At 36.9% G+C, this 24,731-nt stretch overlaps 1 protein-coding gene across 12 annotated transcripts in view; it reads right to left on the bottom strand.

Annotated features, from left to right (window-relative positions):
* Window positions 1-24,731, bottom strand: part of CAB39L (calcium binding protein 39 like) — a 156,075-nt gene that overhangs the window by 5,403 nt on the left and 125,941 nt on the right. For all 12 annotated transcript variants that reach the window (XM_058548151.1, XM_058548149.1, XM_058548146.1 and 9 more), the window contains one exon: window positions 17,334-17,477. In XM_058548151.1, the coding sequence (XP_058404134.1) occupies window positions 17,334-17,477 (144 nt within the window). The remainder of the gene's footprint in view (window positions 1-17,333; window positions 17,478-24,731) is intronic.

Here is a 24,731-nt window from a genome sequence, read left to right as displayed (position 1 = left end):
CACAACAGAACTGGTGACCCAGCCTCCAGTGGCAACACCAGCTCCACCAGTAGCGGGGGCTGTATACAAGTCCCTGGGTCCCCAGACACCCACCTGCGACAGTGATACCCGTGAACCCAGCACCCCTGGCAGTAGTGCAACCAGCACCCCAAGACAACCTGGGAACAACAGTATGGGTGGTTCATGTAACAGCAGCATCCAAGCCTGTGGAGAACTTGTGGAGGAACACGAGACCCAGGTGACCAGAACCAAAGCAACCAAATCTGTACCCAAATAAGAAAAGGTGATACTACCACAAATGTGCTGGCAGAGGATCAATTCATTAAACACCATGAAGAACTACAGTAACACTGTAGAACAGAAGGAAAATGACAACTCTCCAGAAACCAAACCTGAAGTCACAGAAGATTACAATTTAACTGACAGAGAATTTAAAATAGCTGTCATAAAGAAACTCAATGAGTTATAAGAAAACTCAGAAAGACAGTTCAATGAACTCAGGAATAAAATTAATGAACAGAAGGAATGCTTCACCAAAGAGATTGAAGGTCTAAAAAAAAAACCAAACAGAAATTCTGGATATGAAGAACACAATTAATGAGATAAAAAATATGTAGAAAGCATAAAAATAGAGCAGACTTTATGGAAGAGAGAATTAGTGACCTCGAAGATCGAAACCTAGAAACACTTCAGGTAGAGGAGAGAATTAAGATTTAAAAAAAATTAAGAAATTCTTTGAGAAATATCCAACTCAGGAAAAGTAACATAAGGATTATAGGTATCCCAGAGAGAGAAGGGAGGGAGAAAGGAGTAGGGAGCTTATTCAAAGAAATAATAGCTGAGAACTTCCCAAACCTGGGGAAGGAACTGGACGTACAACTACGTGAAACCAATAGAACTCCTAATTACATCAACGCAAAAAGACCTTCTCCAAGGCATACAATATTAAACTGTTAAAAGTCAATGACAAAGAAAAGATATTAAGAGCAGCGAGAGAGAAGAAAATAACCTACAAAAGAACTCCTATCAGGTTTTCAGCTGATTTCTTAGCAGAAACAATACAGGCCAGGAGAGAATGGGATGATATATTCAGAATACTGAAAGACAAAAACTATCAGTCAAAAATACTCAATCCAGCAAAATTATCCTTCAGATATGATGGGGAAATAAAAGCTTTCTCAGATAAAAAAAAAAAAAAGCTGAAGGAGTTCATCACCACTAGACCTGCCTTAGAAGAAATGATGAAGGGAGCCCTCCTACCTGAAACAAAAAGGCAAAGGTTTACGAAGCTTTGAGCAGGGAGATAAATAGACACAAAATCAGAAAATTACAGCTCTCTATCAGAAAAGGTTAGAAACACTTTATTATAACATAAAAGATAAAAGGAAAAAAAGGATCAACTTTTTGATCAACTATCAACAAAGGATCAACTATAAACCCTTCAGTTTAGTCACCAACTCACAACACAAAAAAGAATAATTTGTGACAACAAAAACATAGAAGGGAAAAAAGGGATGAAACCTGCTTACTAATGGAGATAAAAGGCTATCAGAAAATGGACTATCTCGTCTATGAGATCTTTTATACAAACCTCATGGTAACCACAAAACAAAAAATCAGAGCAGAGTCACAAATCATAAATACTGAGAAAACCATCACAGAAAACCACCAAACTGAAATGGCATTCAGAAATACAAGGGAAGAGAAACAATGGAAATATAGAACAACCGGAAAACAAGAGATAAAATGGCGGTATCAAGCCTTTATATATCAATAATCACTCTAAATGTAAATAGATTGAATTCTCCAATCAAAAGACACAGAGTGGGGGCTGGCCGCATGGTGTAGCGGTTAAGTGTGTGCGCATCGCTGCTGGCGGCCCGGGTTCGGATCCTGGGTGCGCACTGTCAAGCCTGGCGCACACCAATGCACCGCTAGTCAAGTCATGCTGTGGCGGCGTCCCATATAAAGTGAAGGAAGATGGGCATGGATGTTAGCCCAGGGCCAGTCTTCCTCAGCAAAAAGAGGAGGATTGGCATGAATGTTAGCTCAGAGCTGATCTTCCCCACACACACAAAAAAGACACAGTGTGGCTGGATGGATTAAAAAACAAGACCCAACAATATGCTGCCTCCAGGAAACAGATCTCAGCTCTAAAGAAAAACATAGGCTCAGAGCAAAGGGATGGAAGATGATATTCCAAGCAAATGGCAAGCAAAAGAAAGCAGGGATAGCCATACTTATATTAGCCAAAGCAGACTTCAAGATAAAAAAAATAATGAGACAAAGATGGGCATTATATAATGATAAAAGGGACATTCCACCAAGAAGACATAACACTTATTAATATATGCACCTAACACAGGAGCACCACAGTATATAAAGCAACTATTAACAGATCCAAAGGGAGAAACTGACAGCAACACAATAATAGTAGGGGACCTCAACACCCCACATACATCAATGGATAGGTCATCCAGACAGAAAGTCAAGAAGGACTATATATATAGAACATTCCATCCCCAAACAGCAGAATACACATTCTTCTCAAGTACACATGGAACATTCTCAAAAATAGACCATATGTTGGGAAACAAGGCAAGCATCAATAAATTTAATGAGATTGAAATCATATCAAGCATCTTTTCTGACCACAGTGCTATGAAACTAGAAATCAACTACAAGAAAAAAGCTGGGAAAGTCACAAATATGTGGAGACTAAACAACATGCTACTGAACAACCATTGGATCAATGAAGAAATCAAAGTAGAAATCAAAAAATACCTGGAGACAAATTAAAATGAAAACACAGCATACAAACTCTCATGAGATGCAACAAAAGTGGTACTAAGAGGGAAATTTACAGCAATACAGGCCTACCTCAACAAACAAGAAAAATCTCAGATAAGTAACTTAAACTACACCTAAAAGAACTAGAAAAAGAAGAACAAACACAGCCCAAAGTCAGTAGAAGGAGGGAAATAATAAAAACCAGAGCAGAAATAAATGATACAGACTAAAAAAACAATAGAAAGGATCAATGAAACTAAGAGCTGGTTCTGTGAGAAGATAAACAAAATTGATAAACCCTTAGCCAGACTCACTAAGAAAAAAGGAGAGAAGACTCAAATAAATAAAATCAGAAATGAAAGAGGAGAAATTACAACAGAGACCACAGAAATACAAAGGATTATAAGAGAATACTATGAGAAGCTACATCTGAACAAATAGGATAACCTAGAAGAAATGGATAAATTCTTAGAATCATACAACCTCCCAAAACTGGATAAGGAAGAAATAGAGAATCTGAATAGACTAATTATAAGTAAAAAGATTGAAACAGTAATCAAAAACCTCCAAAAAAACAAAAGTCCAGGACCAGATGGGCTTCTCTGGTGAATTCTACCAAACATTCAAAGATTTAATACCTATACTTCTCACACTCTCCCGAAATATTGAAGAGGACAAGACACTTCCTAACTCATTCTGTGAGGCTAACGTCACCCTGATATCAATCCTACACAAGGACAACACAAAAAAGGAAAATAACAGGCCAATATTGCTGATGAACATACACGAAAAATCCTCAACAAAGTATTAGCAAATTGAATACAACAACACATTAAAAGGATCATACACCATGATCAAGTGGGATTTATTCCAGGGATGCAGGGATGGTTCAACATCCACAAATCAATCAATGTGACACCACATTAACAAAATGAGGAATAAAAATCACATGATCATCTTAATAGACGTAGAGAAAGCATTTGACAAGTAAAAGCATTTGACAAGATCCAACATCCATTTATGACAAAAAATCTCAATAAAATGGGTATAGAAGGAAAGTACCTCAACATAATAAAGGCCATACATGACAAACCCACAGTCAACATCATACTCAATGGGGAAAAACTGAAAGCCATCCCGCTGAGAAGAGGAACAAGACAAGGGTGCCCACTCTCGCCACTCTTATTCAACACAGGTACTGGAGGTTTTGGCCAGAGAAATTAGGCAAGAAAAAGAAATAAAAAGTATGCAAATTGGAGAGTAAGAAGGAAAACTCTACTGTTTGCAGATGACATGATTCTATATATAGAAAACCCTAAAGGATCCACTGGAAAATTAATAAGAAATAACAACTATAGCAAAGCTGCAGGGTGCATAATCAACATACAAAAATCAGTTGCATTTCTATACACTAATAACAAAAGCAGAAGGAGAAGTCAAAGTACAATCCCATTTACCATTGCAACAAAAAGAATAAAATATTTAGGAATAAATTTAACCAAGGAGGTTAAAGATCTATACACTGAAAACTATGAGACATTATTGAAAGAAATCAAAGAAGACATAAAGACATGGAAAGATATTCCACGCACATGGATTGGAAGAATAAACATTGTTAACATGTCCATGCTACCTAAAGCAATCTATAGATTCAATGCAATCCCAATCAGAATCCCAATGACATTTTTCATGGAAACATAACAAAGAATCCTAAAATTTATATGGAACAACAAAAGACACCATATAGCCAAAGCAAACCTGAGAAAAAAGAACACAGCTGGAGGTATCACAATCTCCAACTTCAAAATATACTACAAAGCTAGTAATCAAAATAGCATGGTACTGGCAGAAAAACAGACACACAGATCAATGGAAGAGAACTGAAAGCCCAGAAATAAAACCACACATCTACGGACAGCTATCTTTGACAAAAGAGCCAAGAACATACAATGGAGAAAGGAAAGTCTCTTCAATAAATGGTGTTGGGAAAACTGGACAGCAACAGGCAAAAGAATGAAAGTAGACCATTATCTGTCGCCATACACAAAAAATTAACTCAAAAATGTATTAAAGACTTGAATGTAAGACCTGAAATCATAAAACTCCTAGAAGAAAATATAGGCAGTACACTCTCTGACATCAGTCTTTGCAGTATCTTTTCAAATACCATGTCTCCTCAGGCAAGGGAAACAAAAGAAAAAGTAAACAAATGGGACTGCATCAGACTAAAAAGCTTCTGCAAGGCAAAAGAAAGCATGATCAAAACGAAAAGACAACCCACCAACTCGGACAAAACATTTGCAAATCATATATCCAATAAGGGGTGAATTTCCAAAACATATAAAGAACTCACACAACTGAACAACAAAAAAATAAACAACCCGATCAAAAAATGGGCAGAGGATACAAACAGACGTTTTTCCAAAGAAGATATATAGACGGCCAACAGGCACATGAAAAGATGTTCAACATCACTAATTATTAGGGAAATGCAAATCAAAACTACAATGAGATATCACCTCACACCGGTCAGAATGGCTGTAACTAACAAGACAAGAAATAACAAATGTTGGAGAAGTTGTGGAGAAAAAGGAACCCTCATACACTGCTGATGGGAATGCAAACTGGTGCAGCCACTATGGAAAACAGGATGGAGATTTCTCAAAAAGTTAAAAACAGAAATACCATATGATCCAGCTATCCCACTACTGGGTATTTATCCAAAGAACATGAAATCTACAATTCAAAGAGATTTATGCACCCCTATGTTCATCGCAGCATTAGTCAAAATAGTCAAGACGTGGAAGCAACCGAAGCACCCATCAGTGGATGAATGGATAAAGATGTGGTATATATATATATACAATGAAATACTATTCAGCCATAAAAAAAAGACAAAATCGTGCCATTTGCGATACCATGGATGGACCCTGAGGTATTATGCTCTGGGAAATAAGCCAGACAGAGAAAGACAAACACCATATGATTTCACTCATATGTGGAAGATAAACAAACACATGGATAAGGAGAACAGATTAGTGGCTACCAGAGGGGAAGAGGGTGAGGAGAGGATGAAAGGGGTAAAGGGGCACATATGCATGGTGACAGATAAAAACTAGACTATTGGTGGTGAACATGATGCAGTCTATACAGAAACTAATATACAATAATGTACACCTGAAATTTACACAATGTTAATAAGCCAATATGACCTCAATAAAATAATATAAAAAAAAAGAGTGAAAGATAACACACAGAATGGGAGAAAATACTTGTAAATCAGTGTCCAGTATCCAGAATATATAAAGAACTCTTACAACACAACAACAAAAAGATAAACAATCATTTTTAAAAAGGAGCTAAGGACATGAATAGACATTTCTCTAAAGAAGATACACAAATGGCCAATAAGCACATGAAAAAATGCTCAACATCATTAGTTACCAAAGAAATGCAAAACCACAATGAGATATCACTTCACACCCACTAGGCCAGCTACAATTAAAAAACTGACAATAACAAGTGTTGGTGAGGAAGGGAAGAAATTGGAACCCTGTACACTTCTGGTGGGAATGTACAATGGCACAGCCTCTGTGGAAAACAGTTTGGCAGTACTTCAATAAGACACACACCGAATTACCATAAGGCTGAGCAAGTCCATTCCTAGGTATATACCAAATGAATTGAAAACATTTGTTCAAACAAAAACTTGTACACAAATGTTCATAGCAGCACTATTCACAATAGTCAAAGTCCATCAACTGATGAACGGATAAACAAATTGTGGTATATCCATACAATGGACTATTATTCAGCATAAAAAGGAATGAAGTACTGATGATGCTACAGCATGGATGAATCTTGAAACCTTAGGCTAATGAAAGAAACAAAATGCCACATATTGTATAATTCCATTTATATGAAATATCCAGAATAGGCAAATCCACAGAGACTGAAAGCAGATTAGTGGTTGCCAGGGGCTGGGGATACAGGAAAATGAGAAGTAATTGCTTAATAGGTACAGGTTTTCTTTTTGGGGTGATGAAAATGTTCTGGAACTAGACAGTGGTAATAGCTGTGTAAAACTGTAAATATACTAAATGCCACTGAATTGTACATTTTCAAATGGTGAATTTTATGTTATATGGATTTTACTACAATAAACTAAAACTGTCACTTATAAAAAAAGTACCCCAGGCTCATTTACATTATTACACAAAATGCCTGACATTCATGTAACACCTATTAATATGTTAGGAAATCACATACTGGAGCCAAATATGTGGCTCCTCTGGTTACCATTTGTTTACAAGGGAGTTGCTGTGAAGTTTTAGCTAGAAATTGTCTGGCATTTTGTGGTAACTACATAATTCACTCTTAGTCTTTCATTTTTTTTTTTTTTAATACTATGTTGTTTTCTTTTTTTAATTTTATGTATTTATTTTTTTCCCCCAAAGCCCCAGTAGATAGTTGTATGTCATAGATGCACATCCTTCTAGTTGCTGTACGTGGGACGCGGCCTCAGCAGCGGTACGTCAGTGCGTGCCGGGATCCGAACCCGGGCCGCCAGCAGCGGAGTGCGCACACTTAACCACTAAGCCACGGGGCCGGCCTCTTAGTCTTTCATTCTTAAAAAAAAAAAAAAGATTAAATATATCTGTTTCAATCCAAAATAAATGTAAAATGTAGTGGAATTTACGGACAGGCATCACTGGATCAACTCCATTGACTCCATATACTGCACAACAGATCTAAAAAATGTTGTTTGTTTTCAAGTTTTAAAATTTTCTTTATGTTAATTTTTTATGACTCTTGAACTCTGCTGCCTCTGAAGGTAGTTGCTGATTAGAGGCAACTAACGCAACAGTGCACGAGTCCCTAGGGGCAGTGGGACGCTGAAGGGCCCTAGTCATGGCTTGAGATGAACCTTGAGATTCACCTAATTTAAAATTAGAAGGCTTGAGATTTATCATAAGGAATGCACTTTTAAATCAAAGTATGGGGAACCAAATCTTTTGAATATTGTGTCCAGTATAGAGAATTTCTTGGTTCTCTCTCTGCTGTATTAATTTTTTAAAAAGTAGTTTCAAACCACTTTCAAACAAGTTAAACAAATGAAATTACCTGTGACTTCTCTTTTGAGAATGCAGTGTTATTGGCTGTATCCTTTAATTTACATAACATGTCTCATAAATGTGATTTATGGAGTTCTCAAGCTTGGTTACAGAAAGACAAATATCGCTAATACAACACAAATATTTTTAGCTCAGAAAACTAAGAATATTTTGCTGTCTATTTTAAATCTGAATGATTTTTATGAAAGATAAAAAATGCATGTCTTATACACATATTCATTCATTTCATTCAAATTTTATTTTGTTAAGGAGGATTTGCGCTAGACGAGGTATTGGAAAGCTAATCTTCTGCTTTGCAAACTTCCTTGTCTGTGAGGCATGCTGTAAGCCCATAATGCTTTGTACATGGATTTGAAATTGGGGCTCCTGATATAGTCACGTGGAAGTTACTCAAAGCAAAATTCCATTCCATGTAAATGTAAAATAAGACATTTTCATTCTAAAGGTTTACCATCCCCAATGATTACAAATCTGAGCAATACAATATGGGGAATATTTGGACACAATACTTGTTAGTACTCATCAGAGACAGGTAATTTTTTTCCTGTTTAAGAAAGAAGAACCTCATCCCTGCTTCTGCAAGCTGGTTTGATGTATATGAGCACCACTGAGACCACAACAGGACCAACTGGGCCACACTGCATGCCCAGGGAGGAATAAAAACCCTGGGAAGGAAGTGAGGGTGGAAGAAGAGAGCAGGCCGGAAGTTCAGAATGCTCCAAAAATCTCCAGGATCTCCTGAAGTCATCCTCCTCCTCCACCATCCTTATCACCATTCTGATTATAAAAGTGATACACGTGGAAAACTTGGGAAAGAAGAAGACACAAAGAAGAAAGAGTCACATAATTCCTCCACCCAAAGATAACCATTGTGAATATTTGGTGTACATCCTTCCAGCATTTATTTCTGTGCACATAGCTATATGTAAATATATTTTAGACCAAACTGGGCTTGCATTCTGTATAGAGTGGTTTGTAACCTGCTTTTTCATTTAATAATATGTATTTCACACTTACAGATTCTACTAACATTAAGTGAGCCGATCAGCATTTGAGGTATAGTCAGGACTACAGTAATAGATATTGTCTGCCGAGTCCTTGCTATGCACTGGGTTCCGTGTTATGTATTTTATCCATATTGGATCCCTTACAACAATTCTGTGAAGAAGATACTATTTTCCCTCACTCTCTAGATGAGGCTTAGAGAAGTTAAAAAACCAGACCACTGGCTACCAGGCCGTGTTGCAGGTGCCTCCAGGGCTGTGCTCCGAGCTCTGATAGATGACCATCACCAACCGCAGTACTGTGATGTTGCCCACCCCACCTCCTCCATTTGAGGCAGAGACATACCGTTTGGTTCAAATATTCTTTACTGCTTATCTAAAGGTAAGGGCAAGAGGGGAGAAGGGTCTGGAGTAAAGCTATAAACACACATTCCTTATCTATAAAACTTTTGTTTTAAGCCAACTAGTGGGTCAAATAAATGAGAACTTGTTTTTTGCCTTCTTTCTAAAGTTTTTTCATCATTTTCATATTGCCTTTTGACAGCCAAACATAAGGTAGATATCTGGAAACTTCTTTAGAGATAAAGAACATATTAATTTAAATCGAACAATTCAAGTTTTATAGGAGGACTATAACTTAGTGGTTACCTATATTTCATTGGTTGTTTAAAAATTTTTTTTAAACAGCTTACTGAGATATAACTCACATGCCATACAGTTCACCCATTTAAAGTGTACATTTCAATGGTTTCTAGTATATCCACAGAGTTGTGCAACCATTACTAGAGTCAATTTTAGAACATTTTTATCACCCCAAAAAGAAACTTCATACCCACTGTTAGCAGTCAATCCCCACCCCACCCCCCAATCACTAGTCTGCTTTCTGCCTCTAGAGGTTTGCCTATTCTGGACATTCCACATAAATGGAATCATAGAATATGTGGCCTTTTGTGACTGGCTTCTTTCACTTAAACATAATGCTTTCAGGGTTCATCTATGTTGTAGGATGTATCAGTACTTCATTCTCTTTTATTGCCAAAACTTCACTGAGTTTTGGCAGGATTAAATGACATTATTCCTATAAAGAGTTTAGCAGAGTCCCTGGCACACAGTAATTGCTCATTAAATTAGAGTTGCTATTTCTTCAATAAGAAATCACCACCATTGTCACATATAATAGTGATTGCTTCCCCAAACCTTTGCTGTCAAGCAGATGCAGGTTATTAAGATATATACATTTAAACCCAACAGCTCATTTTAACTATTTTGAAATTTTGTTCTGGCTTAAAAGACATTCTTTGCTTATTAATTATTATACATATTTGTATTCTCTGGTAACAATGATTTCCCCTCCATTATATTACTACAATAGTATAGAAACTAGTGCAAAGTGAGAAAATCTAAACAATTAAACATAATAATAACGGGTAAAAATCTCAGAAAAATGGAATTATCCTCTAACCAAAGAGAGTACTGGTATTTACTCCTGGTAATATGTAAACAGACGAATGCACAGTTCTAACATACTTTATCAAAATCAATTGTAGAAAGAAGAGTAGACTCTTATAACTGAGAGGGACCTCAAGAATTTAGGTAATTCATCCTCCCACTTCAGACACAACCCACAGGTAATTTTGGGCAGACAAGAGTTCTCTCCTATTAGATCTTCTGGAAAGGTGATTCTACAACCATCCTCAATAACCTATTGCAATGTCTGTAACTCTCCCTCTCAGGAAATTTGCTTTATTTACAGTCTGCCTCCTGCTCCATGTTCAGATAGCTGTTTTTGGTTCTGATCGAGCAGTGACAAAAACCAGCAACGGGTTATAATATTCTGTGATAGGTGTGCTCCTGGTCTCAAGCACCACTATGACATATCTCTGTAGTTTTGTTTTTTTTTTTTTGGTGTATTAGCGTTTTAAATCTTTCCACATAGGTCTTATTTTCCATATAACTCAGTCGTCTCTGTGGCATTTCTCTCTTTAGCCTCTCTGTGTCCTCTACACACCCCTCCTTCAGTCAAGCATCTCAGACGGACTGTGGAGTCCCTTTTCTAGGGATCCTTAAGAAAAAGTCACTTACCTGACAAGATGGCCAATCAAGACGATCTCTCAAGATTCCTAGGGTTGTGAATATAAACTTTATTCCAGTAAAATCTGAGAGTTGAGGAAAGTACCGCCTTCTTTGTGCATCTGAAGGCTGCATTCAGCTAGCACCTGCTCTCCCTGGATTTTTCTATTTGTGCCATCACTTTCTCAGTTCGTATTTTTCCTTCACAGAAGGATTTCCTTCTGTGATCCTGTACTTTACACCACTGAGCATTTAGCACTTATCCCTGGCTTCATCCAAAATTTACAAATAGGTGGCAGTTCAGAATCCTTCTTCCAGAATGCTGGTTCCCAGAGCCCTTTTGCTCCATCAGGTGTGAGGAGCACACACTGTCTACCTCATTGGCCAAGCCTCGGATACAAATGTGAATCAAGACTTCCCAGATGAAACCACCTGCACAAAACATGGATTCCAGATCCACAAATCCTCAGTTTCTGAATTCAGTACACCAGGAAAGATGTACATATATCCTCAAATCAGAATAGTTCCGACTATTTAACATTAAGATGCTTGTCAAACATTTTAAAAGAGAAGATTTTTTTTTTAAAAAAAATTATTACCCAGGATGCTGTTCTCGTCTAGATATTTAAAAATTGATATAATGGTTAATTCCTCTAGTTAACAGTTACCAGATTTAGCAAACAAAAATGGAGGATACGTAGTTAAATCTGAATTTCAGATTAACAATGAATAATTTTTTACTATAAGCATGTCCCATGCAATATTATTTGTTGTTTATCTGAAATTAAAATTCAACTGGGCACCCTGTATTTTATCTGGCAACCTTATCTGGTTCAGAAGCACCGTAGCTCTCAGTTTCCTTCCCTGAGAAACATACACATTACTTCACTTATTCAGTCACTTATTAAATATTTAATAAATACATACTATGTGCCAGGGGCCCTTCTAGATGCTAGGTGATATATCAGAGAAAAAATCAGACAAGGATCCCTGCTCTCAAAGAGCTTCTATAACATGAACAAAGTCTAGGAAGAGGCACTGCCATTTCTAATTTACCAGCTTCAGAGCCCCACACATCCGTGTAGATGTGTAGAAGAAAGAACACGGGGTTGGGAAGCAGCAGGTTGCTGGGTCTGTGCAAGCTCAGGCTTGTCACTTAATCTCTCAGAGAAACAGTTTCCTCACCCATGAAATGAGGATAATACACCTGTCTGATCTCACAGATGGGGCGAGAATCATATGAAATTTTATAAGGGAAAGTGCTCTGTACACTACAGAATATTCCCATGTTAGTAACACTGTTATTACAACTGCTTTCATATTTTGGAATCCAAGTCTTTGTGATTTAAAAATTGCACACAATTGTGGAAATTATGTAGGAAACTATATTCCAAAATTATATGGAAAAGGAACTTGAAAAATTCCTTACTCTAATAGTATTCACAAACATTACATATAGTCTTCATTTTCCTTATATACTACTGTAAAAATATTTCCAAAGTAGGTAATAATATTATAAACATTCAGCAGCAAGATTATCAAACAGAGCCATAAGTAATATATTTACATACTTGTTTGGTGATGTTCCTAAAGTTGGTTGCAAACACTCATTACAAACCTTTCTATAAATAAATATACAGTTGATATTTCATGAATTTTTAAACAAAGTATTTTAAAAAGTAGAAAGGAGAAGTCACGTCTTAATTACGGCTTTTCACTTTTCTCCTCTACCTCTTTGTTAAATAAGCAAAAAGGGCACAATGAATTCAAACGAGGACAGGATAAAGTTGAGCATTCTACACTATTTAAAAGTAGCTGACAGGGAGCCGACCCGGTGGCATAGCGGTTAAGTTCATGTGCTGTGCTGTGGCGGCCTGGGGTTCGCAGGTTTGAATCCCAGGTGCAGACCTACACGCCGCTTATCAAGCCATGCTGTGGTGGCATCCCATATAAAGTAGAGGAAGATGGGCAAGGATGTTAGCCCAGGGCCAATCTTCCTCAGCAAAAAGAGGTTGCCAATGCAACAGATGGTGGCTCAGGGCTAATCTTCCTCACCACAAAAAAAAAAAGTAGCTAACAAAACATTAAGTTGGCAGTTGATATAAACATTTTTCACTGTACTGTTAAAATTTTTGGAAAAATTATTATTATTAAATCAGCTCATAGCCAATTCCTAAATTCACTTGGTCTCCATTGCTTTCTCCATCAGTAGACTCAGATTTGGTACATCGTGACTGGAGTAATTGGCCTGCTGAAAAATGAGTCCTTAAGGATGTGGGTAATTCATGGTTAGTCTTTTACTAAATTAATCTGTAATTCTGCATTCTTTTCACCAAGACCACACTGAAACTATTCTCATCTAGGATCTTTCTTGTTCTGTATACTTTTTTAGGTGAATTGTCAAGCTGGCCTTTGTATTTTGGATAAGCTCAGGTGCAGTTCAGGTGCAGTTTCTTGTTTCCATGGAAATGGCTATTGCGGCCAATTGCTAGGATCTGAGTGATAGAGTAGTATACTCAGGACCATTTTTGGCAGTGGCCATGCCCAAGTTCCAGCAGCTCTGAGAGGTGAGCCAAAAGGCACAGACCACCCCCATCCCCTACACAGTTTGGGGGGAAGCGGCAACATGGTCCTTTGCTATTAAGGTTAACGGGGAAAGGAAAGGGAGATGATCAGCTCATAGCTGACTCCTACATTCATGCTGGACACATCTCTGCGAGAGCTAGGGTCACAGAGACAAAGGTCTCCTGACCCTAGTATCTTAGGACTAGACTTTAGACTTAATTTAACTCTTTCATTTTGCAAGTGAGGAAATGGATCCAGACGGATTTGCTCAAAGTCACTGCTGGTAACTGAGTCAGAAGAAAGACCCAGGTCTCTTGACTTTCATCCACTGCTTTTCCACCACACCATCCTGCTCGTCGATACAATAGGAGAAAAATGTGAAATGGCATTTCATTGGAGTCCTTGAACTTATCAGCAAGCTAACAAAAATAAGCCACTAATAATCTGGCAAAGACATTTTTAGTAATGTGTTCCACATTTTCTGCACCTTGTGGAAGGTGCTTTGGGGAAAAAAATTATTAATAAAGAACTGTGAAAAAAATTCTAGGACTCAGCTATTACTTTTTCTAAATAACAAAATATTATTTTTGGCAAGTAAACAATTCAGTTCATACTTCAGTGGAAGGAACATAGTTAGGGTACAGGGTAGGCCTGTTTATACACATACAAGTAAACAAGTGGTCAACTCTTTTTAAATCATCTACCTCTGTCCAATGATTAGATGATCCAAATTCTGATCTTCTCAGAGGTTGGAGGTAGGTTATTTCTATTTTGTCACTCACTGAATACTTTTATAATACTATATATTTTTTTTTCCTGAGGAAGATTCACCCTGAGCTAACATCTGTTGCCAATCTTTCTTTTTTTTTTTTTTGCTTGAGGAAGATTAGCCCTGAGCTAACATCTGTGCCAATCTTCCTCTATTTTGTATGTTGGTCACTGCAACAGCACGGCTAATGAGTGGTATAGGTCCGCGCCCGGGATCCGAACCTGCAAACCCAGGCCAGCTGAAGAGGAGCATGCCGAACTTTAACCACTATGCCACAGAGCCAGCCCCTATAATAATGTATTTTTGAACAAAATTATATGAAGCTTGTTCTCATCTGGGATGATACACTAAAATTCTATGGGAGCTGAATGTCATGACACATAGCATTCTACAATGTCTTCAGTCAGAACAGTCTTGAGAGGGTCTATCACTTTATACTGCATAGGCATTTTCCAGTCTTACAGCAGTTTATTTTTGTTTCATCCAATTTGTGTTTATTGCTTATGAAATAATTCCAATACAGAGAAGAGTACAGAAATAACATATCTGACTTCATGTTCTCATCAGCTCTATCAAAATCTTTTTTTTACCAAACTTGCCTTCAGATTTTTTAACAAAATCAAACATTACACATATAATTAAAGGCTGTTGGTTACTTCTTCATGATACCACTCTCTTCCCTACCCCTCCCCTGAGGTGACCACTATCCGGAATTTGGTATTTATCATTCCCATGCAGGTTTTTAGACTATAACCACATATGTATGAATTCATACATAGTGTTGTTTTTCATGTTTTCAAACTTTAAATAAATAACATCCTTTTAATGTCTGCTTATCCCACTCAATGTTTCTGAGATTTATCCAAACTGATCCACATAACTCTACTAGTTTTAACCCATTTCTATATGCTATTGTATGAATATATCACAATTTATTTCCCCAGTTTCCTTTTGATGCCCACTTATGTTTTTTTATCATTTAACACCATTCTAAACAATGTTGAAATAAACATTTTTGTACATAATTCCTTATGCACATGTGCAAGAGTGTCTCTAGGAAATTGCCAAGAAATAAGACTGCAGGATTGAAGGGTATGCACACTTTCAATTCTTTATTTTGCTAAATTGCTCTCCAAAGTAGTTGTACCAATTTACAGTGTGTGATAGAGTCCACTGTCCTCCAACCTCACCAAAATTTGATATTGTCAGACTTAAACATTTTTGGCAATATGAAGAATGTAAAGTGATACCTCATTGATATTTTAATGGCCATTTCCAAGATTACTACTAAGATGAGCATCTTCACCTATTTATTGGCCAATCAGGTTTCCTCATCTGTAAATTACCAACTTGTATCCTTTGCCCATTTTTCTATTGAACTGTTTGTCTTTTCTTAAAGATTTGTAGGTTATATGTGTCACATTCTATCTTGTCTTTTCACTTTGCTTATGATGTCTTTTTGAGAAGCAATGTTAAAATTTTAATGTGGTCAAACATTAATATTTCTATTATGTTTATGATTTTCTTTATAAAGGAATTCTTCCCACCCAACATCACAGAGACAGCCTCCTATTTTTCCTTCTAAAAGTTAAAAAATTTTGCTTTTCAAGTATAGATCTTTACCTAGAATTTATTTCTGAGTATAGTGGAGGGTAGGGTTTTCTATATGGATAATTCATTAGCCTAGAACTATTTACTGAATAGTTAACCCTTTCTTCACTGATTTGTAATCCCTCCACTATCAATATCAAGTTTCATATTTGCACAGGTTTATTTCTGGGCCCTGTACTATGTTTTATTGTTCTATTTATCTATTTCTGTGCCAATACAACACTATCTTCATTTACCATAAATCCTATAATTTGTGATTTGAATTGCTCTAGTAGCTTTTTGGACAACAAAGATCTGGTGACTGACAGATGGACTAAAATTCTTTTTACTTCTCAAAGCACTAATTACATACCTTATAAACTGCCCTGTCTCCCATTTATAGACTTATAAATTCAATCATCAAATATATGTTATAAAGGCCAAAAAAAACCTGAAACTCTGTGAACCTTTAATTCTACTCTACACCACGTAGCCTAAGAAAATAATCCTAAATATGGAAAAAACTAGCTGGATATATAAAATGCTCATTGCAGCATTACTTACAGTAGGAAAAACTGGAAATAACCTAAATATAAATGACAGAATATTTAAGTAAACTAGAGTAAATATACTCAATGATAAACTATGATGCCAATAAAACTAGAGCTCTAAAAACTATATATGACCACAGTGAATTAGTGCTCACTTATGGTACAGCATTAAGTGATAAAATGAGGACATCAATTTTGTGTACAATGTGAATACAGCTGCAGAAAAAAACTTCAAATATGTACACAGGAAAATAAAATTTACTAAAATCTTTACAATAGTTAGGTTAGGAGTATGGGATTACAGATTAGATTTCTCCCACCTACCCTACTTTTTAAAAAATCTATTATCTGAAGTTTTTAGGGGGCTATTTTATTACTCATATCAAAGAAAAAATATTAGAAAGAAAAAGTAGGCATTATAGGGGCTTTCACAACAAAATGCATTTAAAAAATATTTCTAAGCAAGTAGTAAAAGTGAGTAGTACCCAAGTGTTTCTTCAGTGCTTCATTTAAGATTCAAAGAAACACTTAAGGCAGAAAGCAAAGCATTCAAATTCTGACCCTCAGGGTTTGGGTTCTAGATCAATCACTGATTATTTTAGTAACTTTTGGGAAACAATATCCACTATTTTCTCAGTGAAGAAAATGAAAATATTTAGAGATATGAATTAGTTAGCAACCTGTTGAGAAACAAATGGGCATTCATTAAAATAACTCTAAAATTTCATCCAAGTCATGCAAAACAGAAAGACTGTCTATTTAATTTTCTCTCAAGTACAAAGGAGAGTAAAAACTAGGGCGTTTGCCACTTGAAACTGGAAAACAAATGTCCACCCAGTTTCTGTAGCTTGCACTTTACCTTAAAGACATGGAAAGCTTCAAACTGAATGTTGGGACTTTTATCTCGAAGGAGGTTCATCATCAGCTTGAGGTTCTCCGGCTTGCTGATGTACTTTGTCATAATGGTGAAGTTGTGTCGGTCCAGGATCAGTTCACCTAGCAGCTACAGAAAAACACAAGGTCAAAGCTATCATCTGCCGGAGAGTCATCTTATTTAAAATATATCTCACTTCTTCTCACTGAAAAACAAAACATAAATGTGAGTTAAGAATGTTGACATGAAAAAAATGGAAAGTCCTTAAGTGCATCTTAAAGCACAGGGTTTTCATGAAAACAGTAGTTATTATTATTTTAAGCTTTTCACACATAGTTTTGCTCAAGTCAGTGCCCAATGTATTTCTGTATCTTTTTTTTAAAGTCAGTCATTGCTGCAGCTTAAAAAAGCTCTCTCTGCAGCTCTCATCAAGAGCTAGCCAGAAATGAATTTATTATTTTCATCAACTACTTCAACTGTCTTGCTTCCCAGGAACATGCTTCCCCTTAGGCACTGAGGTAGGATAAGAATAACAAAATTGACTCTACAATTATACCTCCCTTACCTGAATAAATGTATTCTCGTAGCCTACTGGAAAAACAGGTTAACTGACTCTTAACTTCCCCCTAACTTTTATTATAAAACCTCATATACAGCCAGAAAAACAAAATCATTGACCCTGAATCCATATGAAGTTTAACATGTACAGCAAGTTTTTATAAAAAAGTAAAGCAAAATATTTTCTGGTGACATAGTTCTCAAAATGCAGCATTACTCCACATTATGAACTGAATGTTTGTGTCCCCCCAAAATCTGTATGTTGAAATCCTAAACCCTAATGTAATAGTATTAGGAGGTGGGGCCTTTGGGAAGTTAGGACATGAAGGTGGAGCCTTCATTAATGGGATTGGTGCTCTTATAAAACAGACCCTGGAGAGCTCTCTCACTGCAAGCACCTTGATCTTGGACTTGCCAGCCTCCAGAACTATGAGAAATAAGTACTTGTTGCTTAAGCCACCCACTCTATGGTATTTTTGTTATAGCAGCCGGAACAAACTAAGACACTTCAAAACAAAATAAAAATATTAAAAGTTGAAGACTCTCTAGCGGCAAAGCTGAATGTACTGTTGCTCTACCTCATAAACTTTTTTTTTTTTCTGCGAGGGAGATCAGCCCTGAGCTAACATCCGTGCTAATCCTCCTCTTTTTGCTGAGGAAGACTGGCTCTGAGTTAACATCTATTGCCAATCCTCCTCCTTTTTTCTTCCCCAAAGCCCCAGTAGATAGTTGTATGTCATAGTTGCACATCCTTCTAGTTGCTGTATGTGGGACGCCGCCTCAGCATGGCCGGAGAAGCGGTGCATCGGCGCGCACCTGGGATCCGGACCTGGGCTGCCAGTAGCGGAGTGCGTGCACTTAACCGCTAAGCCACCGGGCCGGCCCCCTCATAAACTTTTATTTTCACTGTAGTGGTAGCAATTTTTAAAGCTTCAGCAACCAGGCAGCTGAAATGTACCTTTAACATACACAGTAGTCCTCCCTTGCCATGGTTTTGCTTTCCGTGGTTTCAGTTACCTCTGGTCATGAAACATAAAAAAAGAGTATTCTTTGGATAAATACCCAGAAGTGGAATAGCTGGATCCCATGGTAGTTCTCTTCTTAATTTTTTGAGGAGTATCCATACTGTTTTCCACAGTGGCTGCACCAATTTACATTCCTACCAATAGTGTATAAGGGTTCCCTTTTCTTCACATCCTCTCCAACACTTGTTACTTCTTGTCTTTTTAATAATAGCCATTCTGACAGGTGTGAAATGATATCTCATTGTGGTTTTGCTTTGCATTTCCCTAATGATTAGTGATGTTGACAATCTTTTCATGTGCCTATTGGCCAAGTGCATTATCTTCTTTGGAAAACTGTTCAGATTCTCTGTCTCTGTTTTAATCAGGTTGATTTTTTGTTGTTGTTTTGTTGTTGAGAAATCCCTGAGTTCTCTGTACCTCTTGGATCTTAAATCCTTATTGTATGTATGATTTGCAAATAACTTCTCCCAATTGGTAGGTTATCTTTTTGTTTTGTTGATGGTTTCCTTTGCTATGCAGAAGCTTTTTAGTTTGATGTAGTCTCATTTGTTTATTTTTTCTTTTGTTTCTCTTGCCTGAGGAGACATATCCAAAAAGATATTGTGAAGGCTGATGTCAAAAAACGTACTGCCCATGTTTTCTCCTAGGAGTTTTACGGTTTCAGGTCTTACATTCAAGTCTTTAATCAGCTTTGAGTTAAATTTTGTGTATGGTGTAATATAGTGGTCTACTTTCATTCTTTTGCATGTGGCTGCCCAGTTTTCCTAACACCATGTATTGAAGAGACTTTCCTTTCTCGATTGTATGTTCTTGGCTCCTCTGTTGAAAATCAGCTGTCCATAAATGTGTAGGTTTATTTCCGGGCTCTCAATTCTGTTCCATTGATCTGTGTTATCTGTTTTTCTGCCAGTATCATGCTGTTTTGATTACTATAGTTTTGTAGTATACTTTGAAATCAAGGAGTGTGATAACTCCAGCTTTGTTCTTTTTTCTTAGGATTGTTTTTGGTATTTGGGTTTTTTTGTTGTCCCATATAAATTTTAGGTTTCTTTGTCCTGTTTCTATGAAAAATGTCATTGGAATTTTGACAGGGATTGCAATGAATCTATAGATTGCTTTAGGTAATATGGACATTTTAACTATGTTACTTCTTCCAATCCATGAGCAAGGAATATCTTTCCATTTCTTTGTGACTTCTTCAATTTCTTTCAACAATGTCTTATAGTTTTCAGTGAAAAGGGCTTTCACCTCCTTGGTTAAATTTATTCCTAGGTATTTTTTTCTTTTTGTTGCAATTGTAAATGGGACTGTTTTCTTGACTTCTCTTTCTGCTAGTTCGTTGTTAGTGTATAGAAACGCAACTGAGTTTTGTATGTTGATTTTGTACCCTGCAACTTTACTGTATTCATTTATTATTTCCAATAGTTTTTTGGTGGATTCTTTAGGGTTTTCCACGTCATCCACAAATAGTCATTGTTTTACTTCCTCCTTTCCAATTTGAATGCCTTTAATTTATTCTTCTTGCTTAACTGCTCTGGCAGGGATTTCCAATACTATGTTGAATAAGAGTGGTGACAGTAGGCATCCTTGTCTTGTTCTTGTTCTTAGAAGGATAGCTTTCAGTTTTTCACCATTGAATGTGATATTAGCTGTGGGTTTGTCATATATGGCCTTTATTATGTTGAGATAATTTCTTTATATACCAATTTTATTGAGAGTTTTTATTACAAATGAATGCAGAATCTTGTCAAATGCTTTCTCCGCATCTTTTGAGAGATGATCTCGTGATTTGTATTCATTTTGTTAATGTGGTATATCATGTTGATTCATTTGCAGATGTTGAACAATCCTTGCATCCCTGAAATAAATCCCCTTCATTGTGGTGCATGATCCTTTTAATGTATTATTGCACTCAGTTTGCTAATATTTGGTTGAGGATTTTTGCATCTATGTTCATCAGTGATATTGTCCTGTAATTTTCTTTTTTTTGTGTTGTCCTTGTCTGGTTTTGGTATCAGGGTATGTTGGCCTCATAAAATGAGTTAGAAAGTGTCCTCTCCGCTTCAATTTTTTGGAAGAGTTTAAGAAGGATAGGTATTAAATCTTCTTTGAATGTTTGGTAGAATTCACCACAGAAGCTGTCTGGTCCTGGACTTTTGTTTTTTGTGAAGTTTTTGATTACTGTTTCAATCCTCTTACTAATGATCAGTCTATTCAGATTCTCCATTTCTTCTTGATTCATTTTGAACGGTTGTATGATTCTAAGAATTTATCCATTTCTTCTAGGTTATCCAATTTTTGCTGTGTAAGCTTTTCATAGTATTCTCTTATAATCCTTTGTATTTCTGTGGTATCTACTGTGATTTCTCCTCTTTTGTTTCTGATTTTATTTGAGCCTTCTCTCTTTTTTCTTAGTGAGTCTAGCTAAAGGTTTGCCAATTTTGTTTATCTTTTCAAAGAACCAGCTCTTAGTTTCATTGATCCTTTCTATTGTCCTTTTAGTCTCTATTTCATTTATTTCTGCTCTGATTTTTATTATTTCTTTCCTTCTACCGACTTTGGGCTTTGTTTATTCTTCTTTTTCTAGTTCTTTTAGGTATAGTGTTAGATTGTTTGAGATTTTTCTTGTTTCTTGAGGTAGGCCTGTATTGCTATAAACCTCCCTTCTACTACAGCTTTTGCTGCATCCCATAGACTTTTGAACGTTGTGTCGTCATTTTCACTTGTCTCCAGGTATTTTCTGATTTCTCCATTAATCCAATAGTTGTTTGGTAGCATGTTGTTTAGTGTCCACATATCTGTGACTTTCCCAGCTTTCTTCTTGTAGTTGATTTCTAGTTTCATACCACTGTGGTCAGAAAAGATGCTTGATATGATTTCAATCTTCTTGAATTTATTGAGACTTGTTTTGTTTCCCAACATATGGTCTATTTTTGAGAATGTTCCATGTACCGTTGAGAAGAATTTGTGTTCTACTGCTTTTGGATGGAATGTTCTATATTTATCTGTTAAGTCCATATGGTCAAATGTTTCATTTAAGGCCCATGTTTCCTTGCTGACTTTTTTGTCTGGATGGTCTATCTATTGATGTAAGTGGAGTATTAAAGTCCCCTACTATTGCTGTGCTGCTGTCAATTTCTCCCTTTAGGTCTGTTAATAATTCCTTTATATATTTTGGTGCTCCTATGTTGGGTGCATTTATATTAATAAATGTTAATGTCTTCTTGATCGATTGTCCCCTTTATATCATTATATAATGTCCATCTAATGTCTTTGTCTCTTGTTATCTTTTTTTGGCTTGAAGTCTATTTTTTCTGATATAAGTATGGCTATACCTGCTTTCTTTTGGTTGTCATTTGCTTGGAGTATCATCTTGCACCCCTTCACTTTGAGCCTATGTTTGTGTTTAGCATTGAGATGGGTCTCCTGGAGGCAGCATACTGTTGGGTCTTGTTTTTTAATCCATCCAGCCACTCTGTGTCTTTTGATTGGTGAATTCAATCTATTTACATTTATGATTACTGATATATGAGGACTTAATACTGCCATTTTATCTTTTGTTTTCTGGTCGCTCTGTATTTCCTTTTCTCATTGTGTTTCTCTCTGCCATTTCAGTTTGGTGGTTTTCTGTGATGTGTTTCTCATTTTCCTCTTTTTTTTATTTTTGTGTCTCTTTTTTGAATTTTTGTTTTGTGGTTACCATGAGGTTTGCATAAAAGGCCTCAGAGATGAGATAGTCCTTTCTCTGCTGATAGCATCTTATCTTGATTTTCCTATGCAGGTTCTGTCCTTTTCCTCTTTCCCTTCTATGTTTTTGTTGTCACAAATTATCCATTTTGTATTGTGTGTTCATTACCAAAAAGAAGTAGTTATAGATATTTTTAATGCTTCCTTCCCCTTTAGTCTTTATGTCATAAATAATTTTGTTTACTAACCTATTTGTAAACTAATCTAGAGTTTCAATTTTCTGATTCTGTTTGTCTATTTATCATTTTGCTCAAAGCTTTGTATACCTTTGCCTTTTTGCTTCAGGTAGGAGAGCTCCTTTTAACATTTCTTGTAAGGCAGGTCTACTGGTGATGAACTCTTACAGCTTTGGGAAAGCCTTTATTTCTCCTCCATATCTGGAAGATAGCTTTTCTGGATAGAGTATTCTTGGCTGACAGTTTTTATCTTTAAATATTTTGAATATATCATTCCACTCCCTCCTAGCTTGTAGAGTTTCTGCTGAGAAATCTGCTGAAAGACTGATGGAGCTTCCTTTTCAAGTTATTTTCTTCTCTCTGGTGGCCCTTAATATTCTTTGTCACTGACTTTTGACAGTTTTAATATCATATGTCTTGGAGAAGGTCTTTTTGTGTTGAGATAATTGGGTATTCTATTAGCTTCATGGATTTGTATATCCAATTCCTTCCTCGGGTTTGAGAAGTTCTCAGCTATTATATCTTTAAATAAGCTCTCTGCTCTCCTCTCTTTTTTTTCTTTCCAGGATACCCATTATCCTTACATTCCCCTTTCTAATGGAGGCAGATAATTCTCATAGAATTTCTATTTTTTAAAAATTTTAGTTCTCTCTCCTCTTCTACCTGCATCACTTCTAGGTTTCTGTCTTTGAAGTCACTAATTCTCTTTCATATGGTCTGCTCTATTTCCAATGCTTTCTAATGCATTCTTCACCTCATTTATTGAGTTCTTCAGCTCCAGAATTTGTTTCGTTCTTTTTTAGAGTTTCAATCTCTTTGGTAAAGTATTCCTTCTGTTCATTGATTTTATTCCTGAGTGCACTGAACTGCTTTTCTGAGTTTTCTTATAGCTCATTGAGTTTCTTCATGACAGCTATTTTGAATTCTTTATCAGTTAGATCACAATCTTCCATGACTTTATGTTTGGTTTCTGGAGAACTGTTATTTTTTGTGTGTGTGATGCTATGTTACTGTGGCTTTTCATGGTGCTTGCTGAGTTATTCTTCTGTTAGCATACTTGTCATAGCAAACCCTTTTATTTAAGTATAGCTTTGTTTGTTTTGATTCAAACTATTCAACTGATTGGAGATTACATGCCTTTCTTTTATTTTTCAGTAGGTGGCACTATAGTGTCAGTTTTTGATTTCTCTTACCTGAGCTGCCTCGGGCTATATTTGAGGATAGGCATGTTCCACCCTCCACCAACTCTATTCCATGTGTTGCTGGTACTCTCATTGTTGCCACCTGTGCCTCTGGGGGGTCACTGATGCCTTGCTGTTGCCGGTGTTGCTACAGTTGCTGGCTTTGCTGCCAAGGGTACAGGGATGGCTGACACCTCAACCATGCCTGGGATCACCTGGGTCAGAAGCTCCAGGGGGAGGGAGAGGGTGAGGAGGGAGGCAAGTTTGCAGGGCACCACCTCTGTTGTTGCCCATTACCTTGTGGCTGCAGGTGCTGCTACAGCTGGGAGGTCAGCGTGCCTCTGCTGCTGCTACCGGGCTCTTAGCCATGGTTGGGGGACTGGGATCATGGGGCTCTCCCTTCATTGCTGCTCGGCTCCCCACGACAACAGGTGCCATTGCAGCTGGCTGGCCAGAGCTGCATGTGCACCTCCACTTCTGCCCACCAGGTTCTCTGGGGGTCAAGGGCAGCTGGCTCAGCTGTCGTGGTCAGGGGTCCAGAATCCTGGGCACTGCTTCTTCTGTTCTCCTCTTGTGTCTCCTCTATGTGCCCCAATCCATTCACCTTCATTTGTACTGATGTGTGGACGTACATTGAGCAATCTAGCCTTTGTTGGGTTATGGACATTTTACTCACTGTAGATTGAAGGGAAGTGA

This window comes from Diceros bicornis, chromosome 9 (assembly GCF_020826845.1).
Source record: "Diceros bicornis minor isolate mBicDic1 chromosome 9, mDicBic1.mat.cur, whole genome shotgun sequence".
In the NCBI taxonomy this organism is placed as follows: domain Eukaryota; kingdom Metazoa; phylum Chordata; class Mammalia; order Perissodactyla; family Rhinocerotidae; genus Diceros; species Diceros bicornis.
Note: the sequence above shows the minus strand (reverse complement) of the source record. Positions and strands in the feature narration are given on the sequence as shown.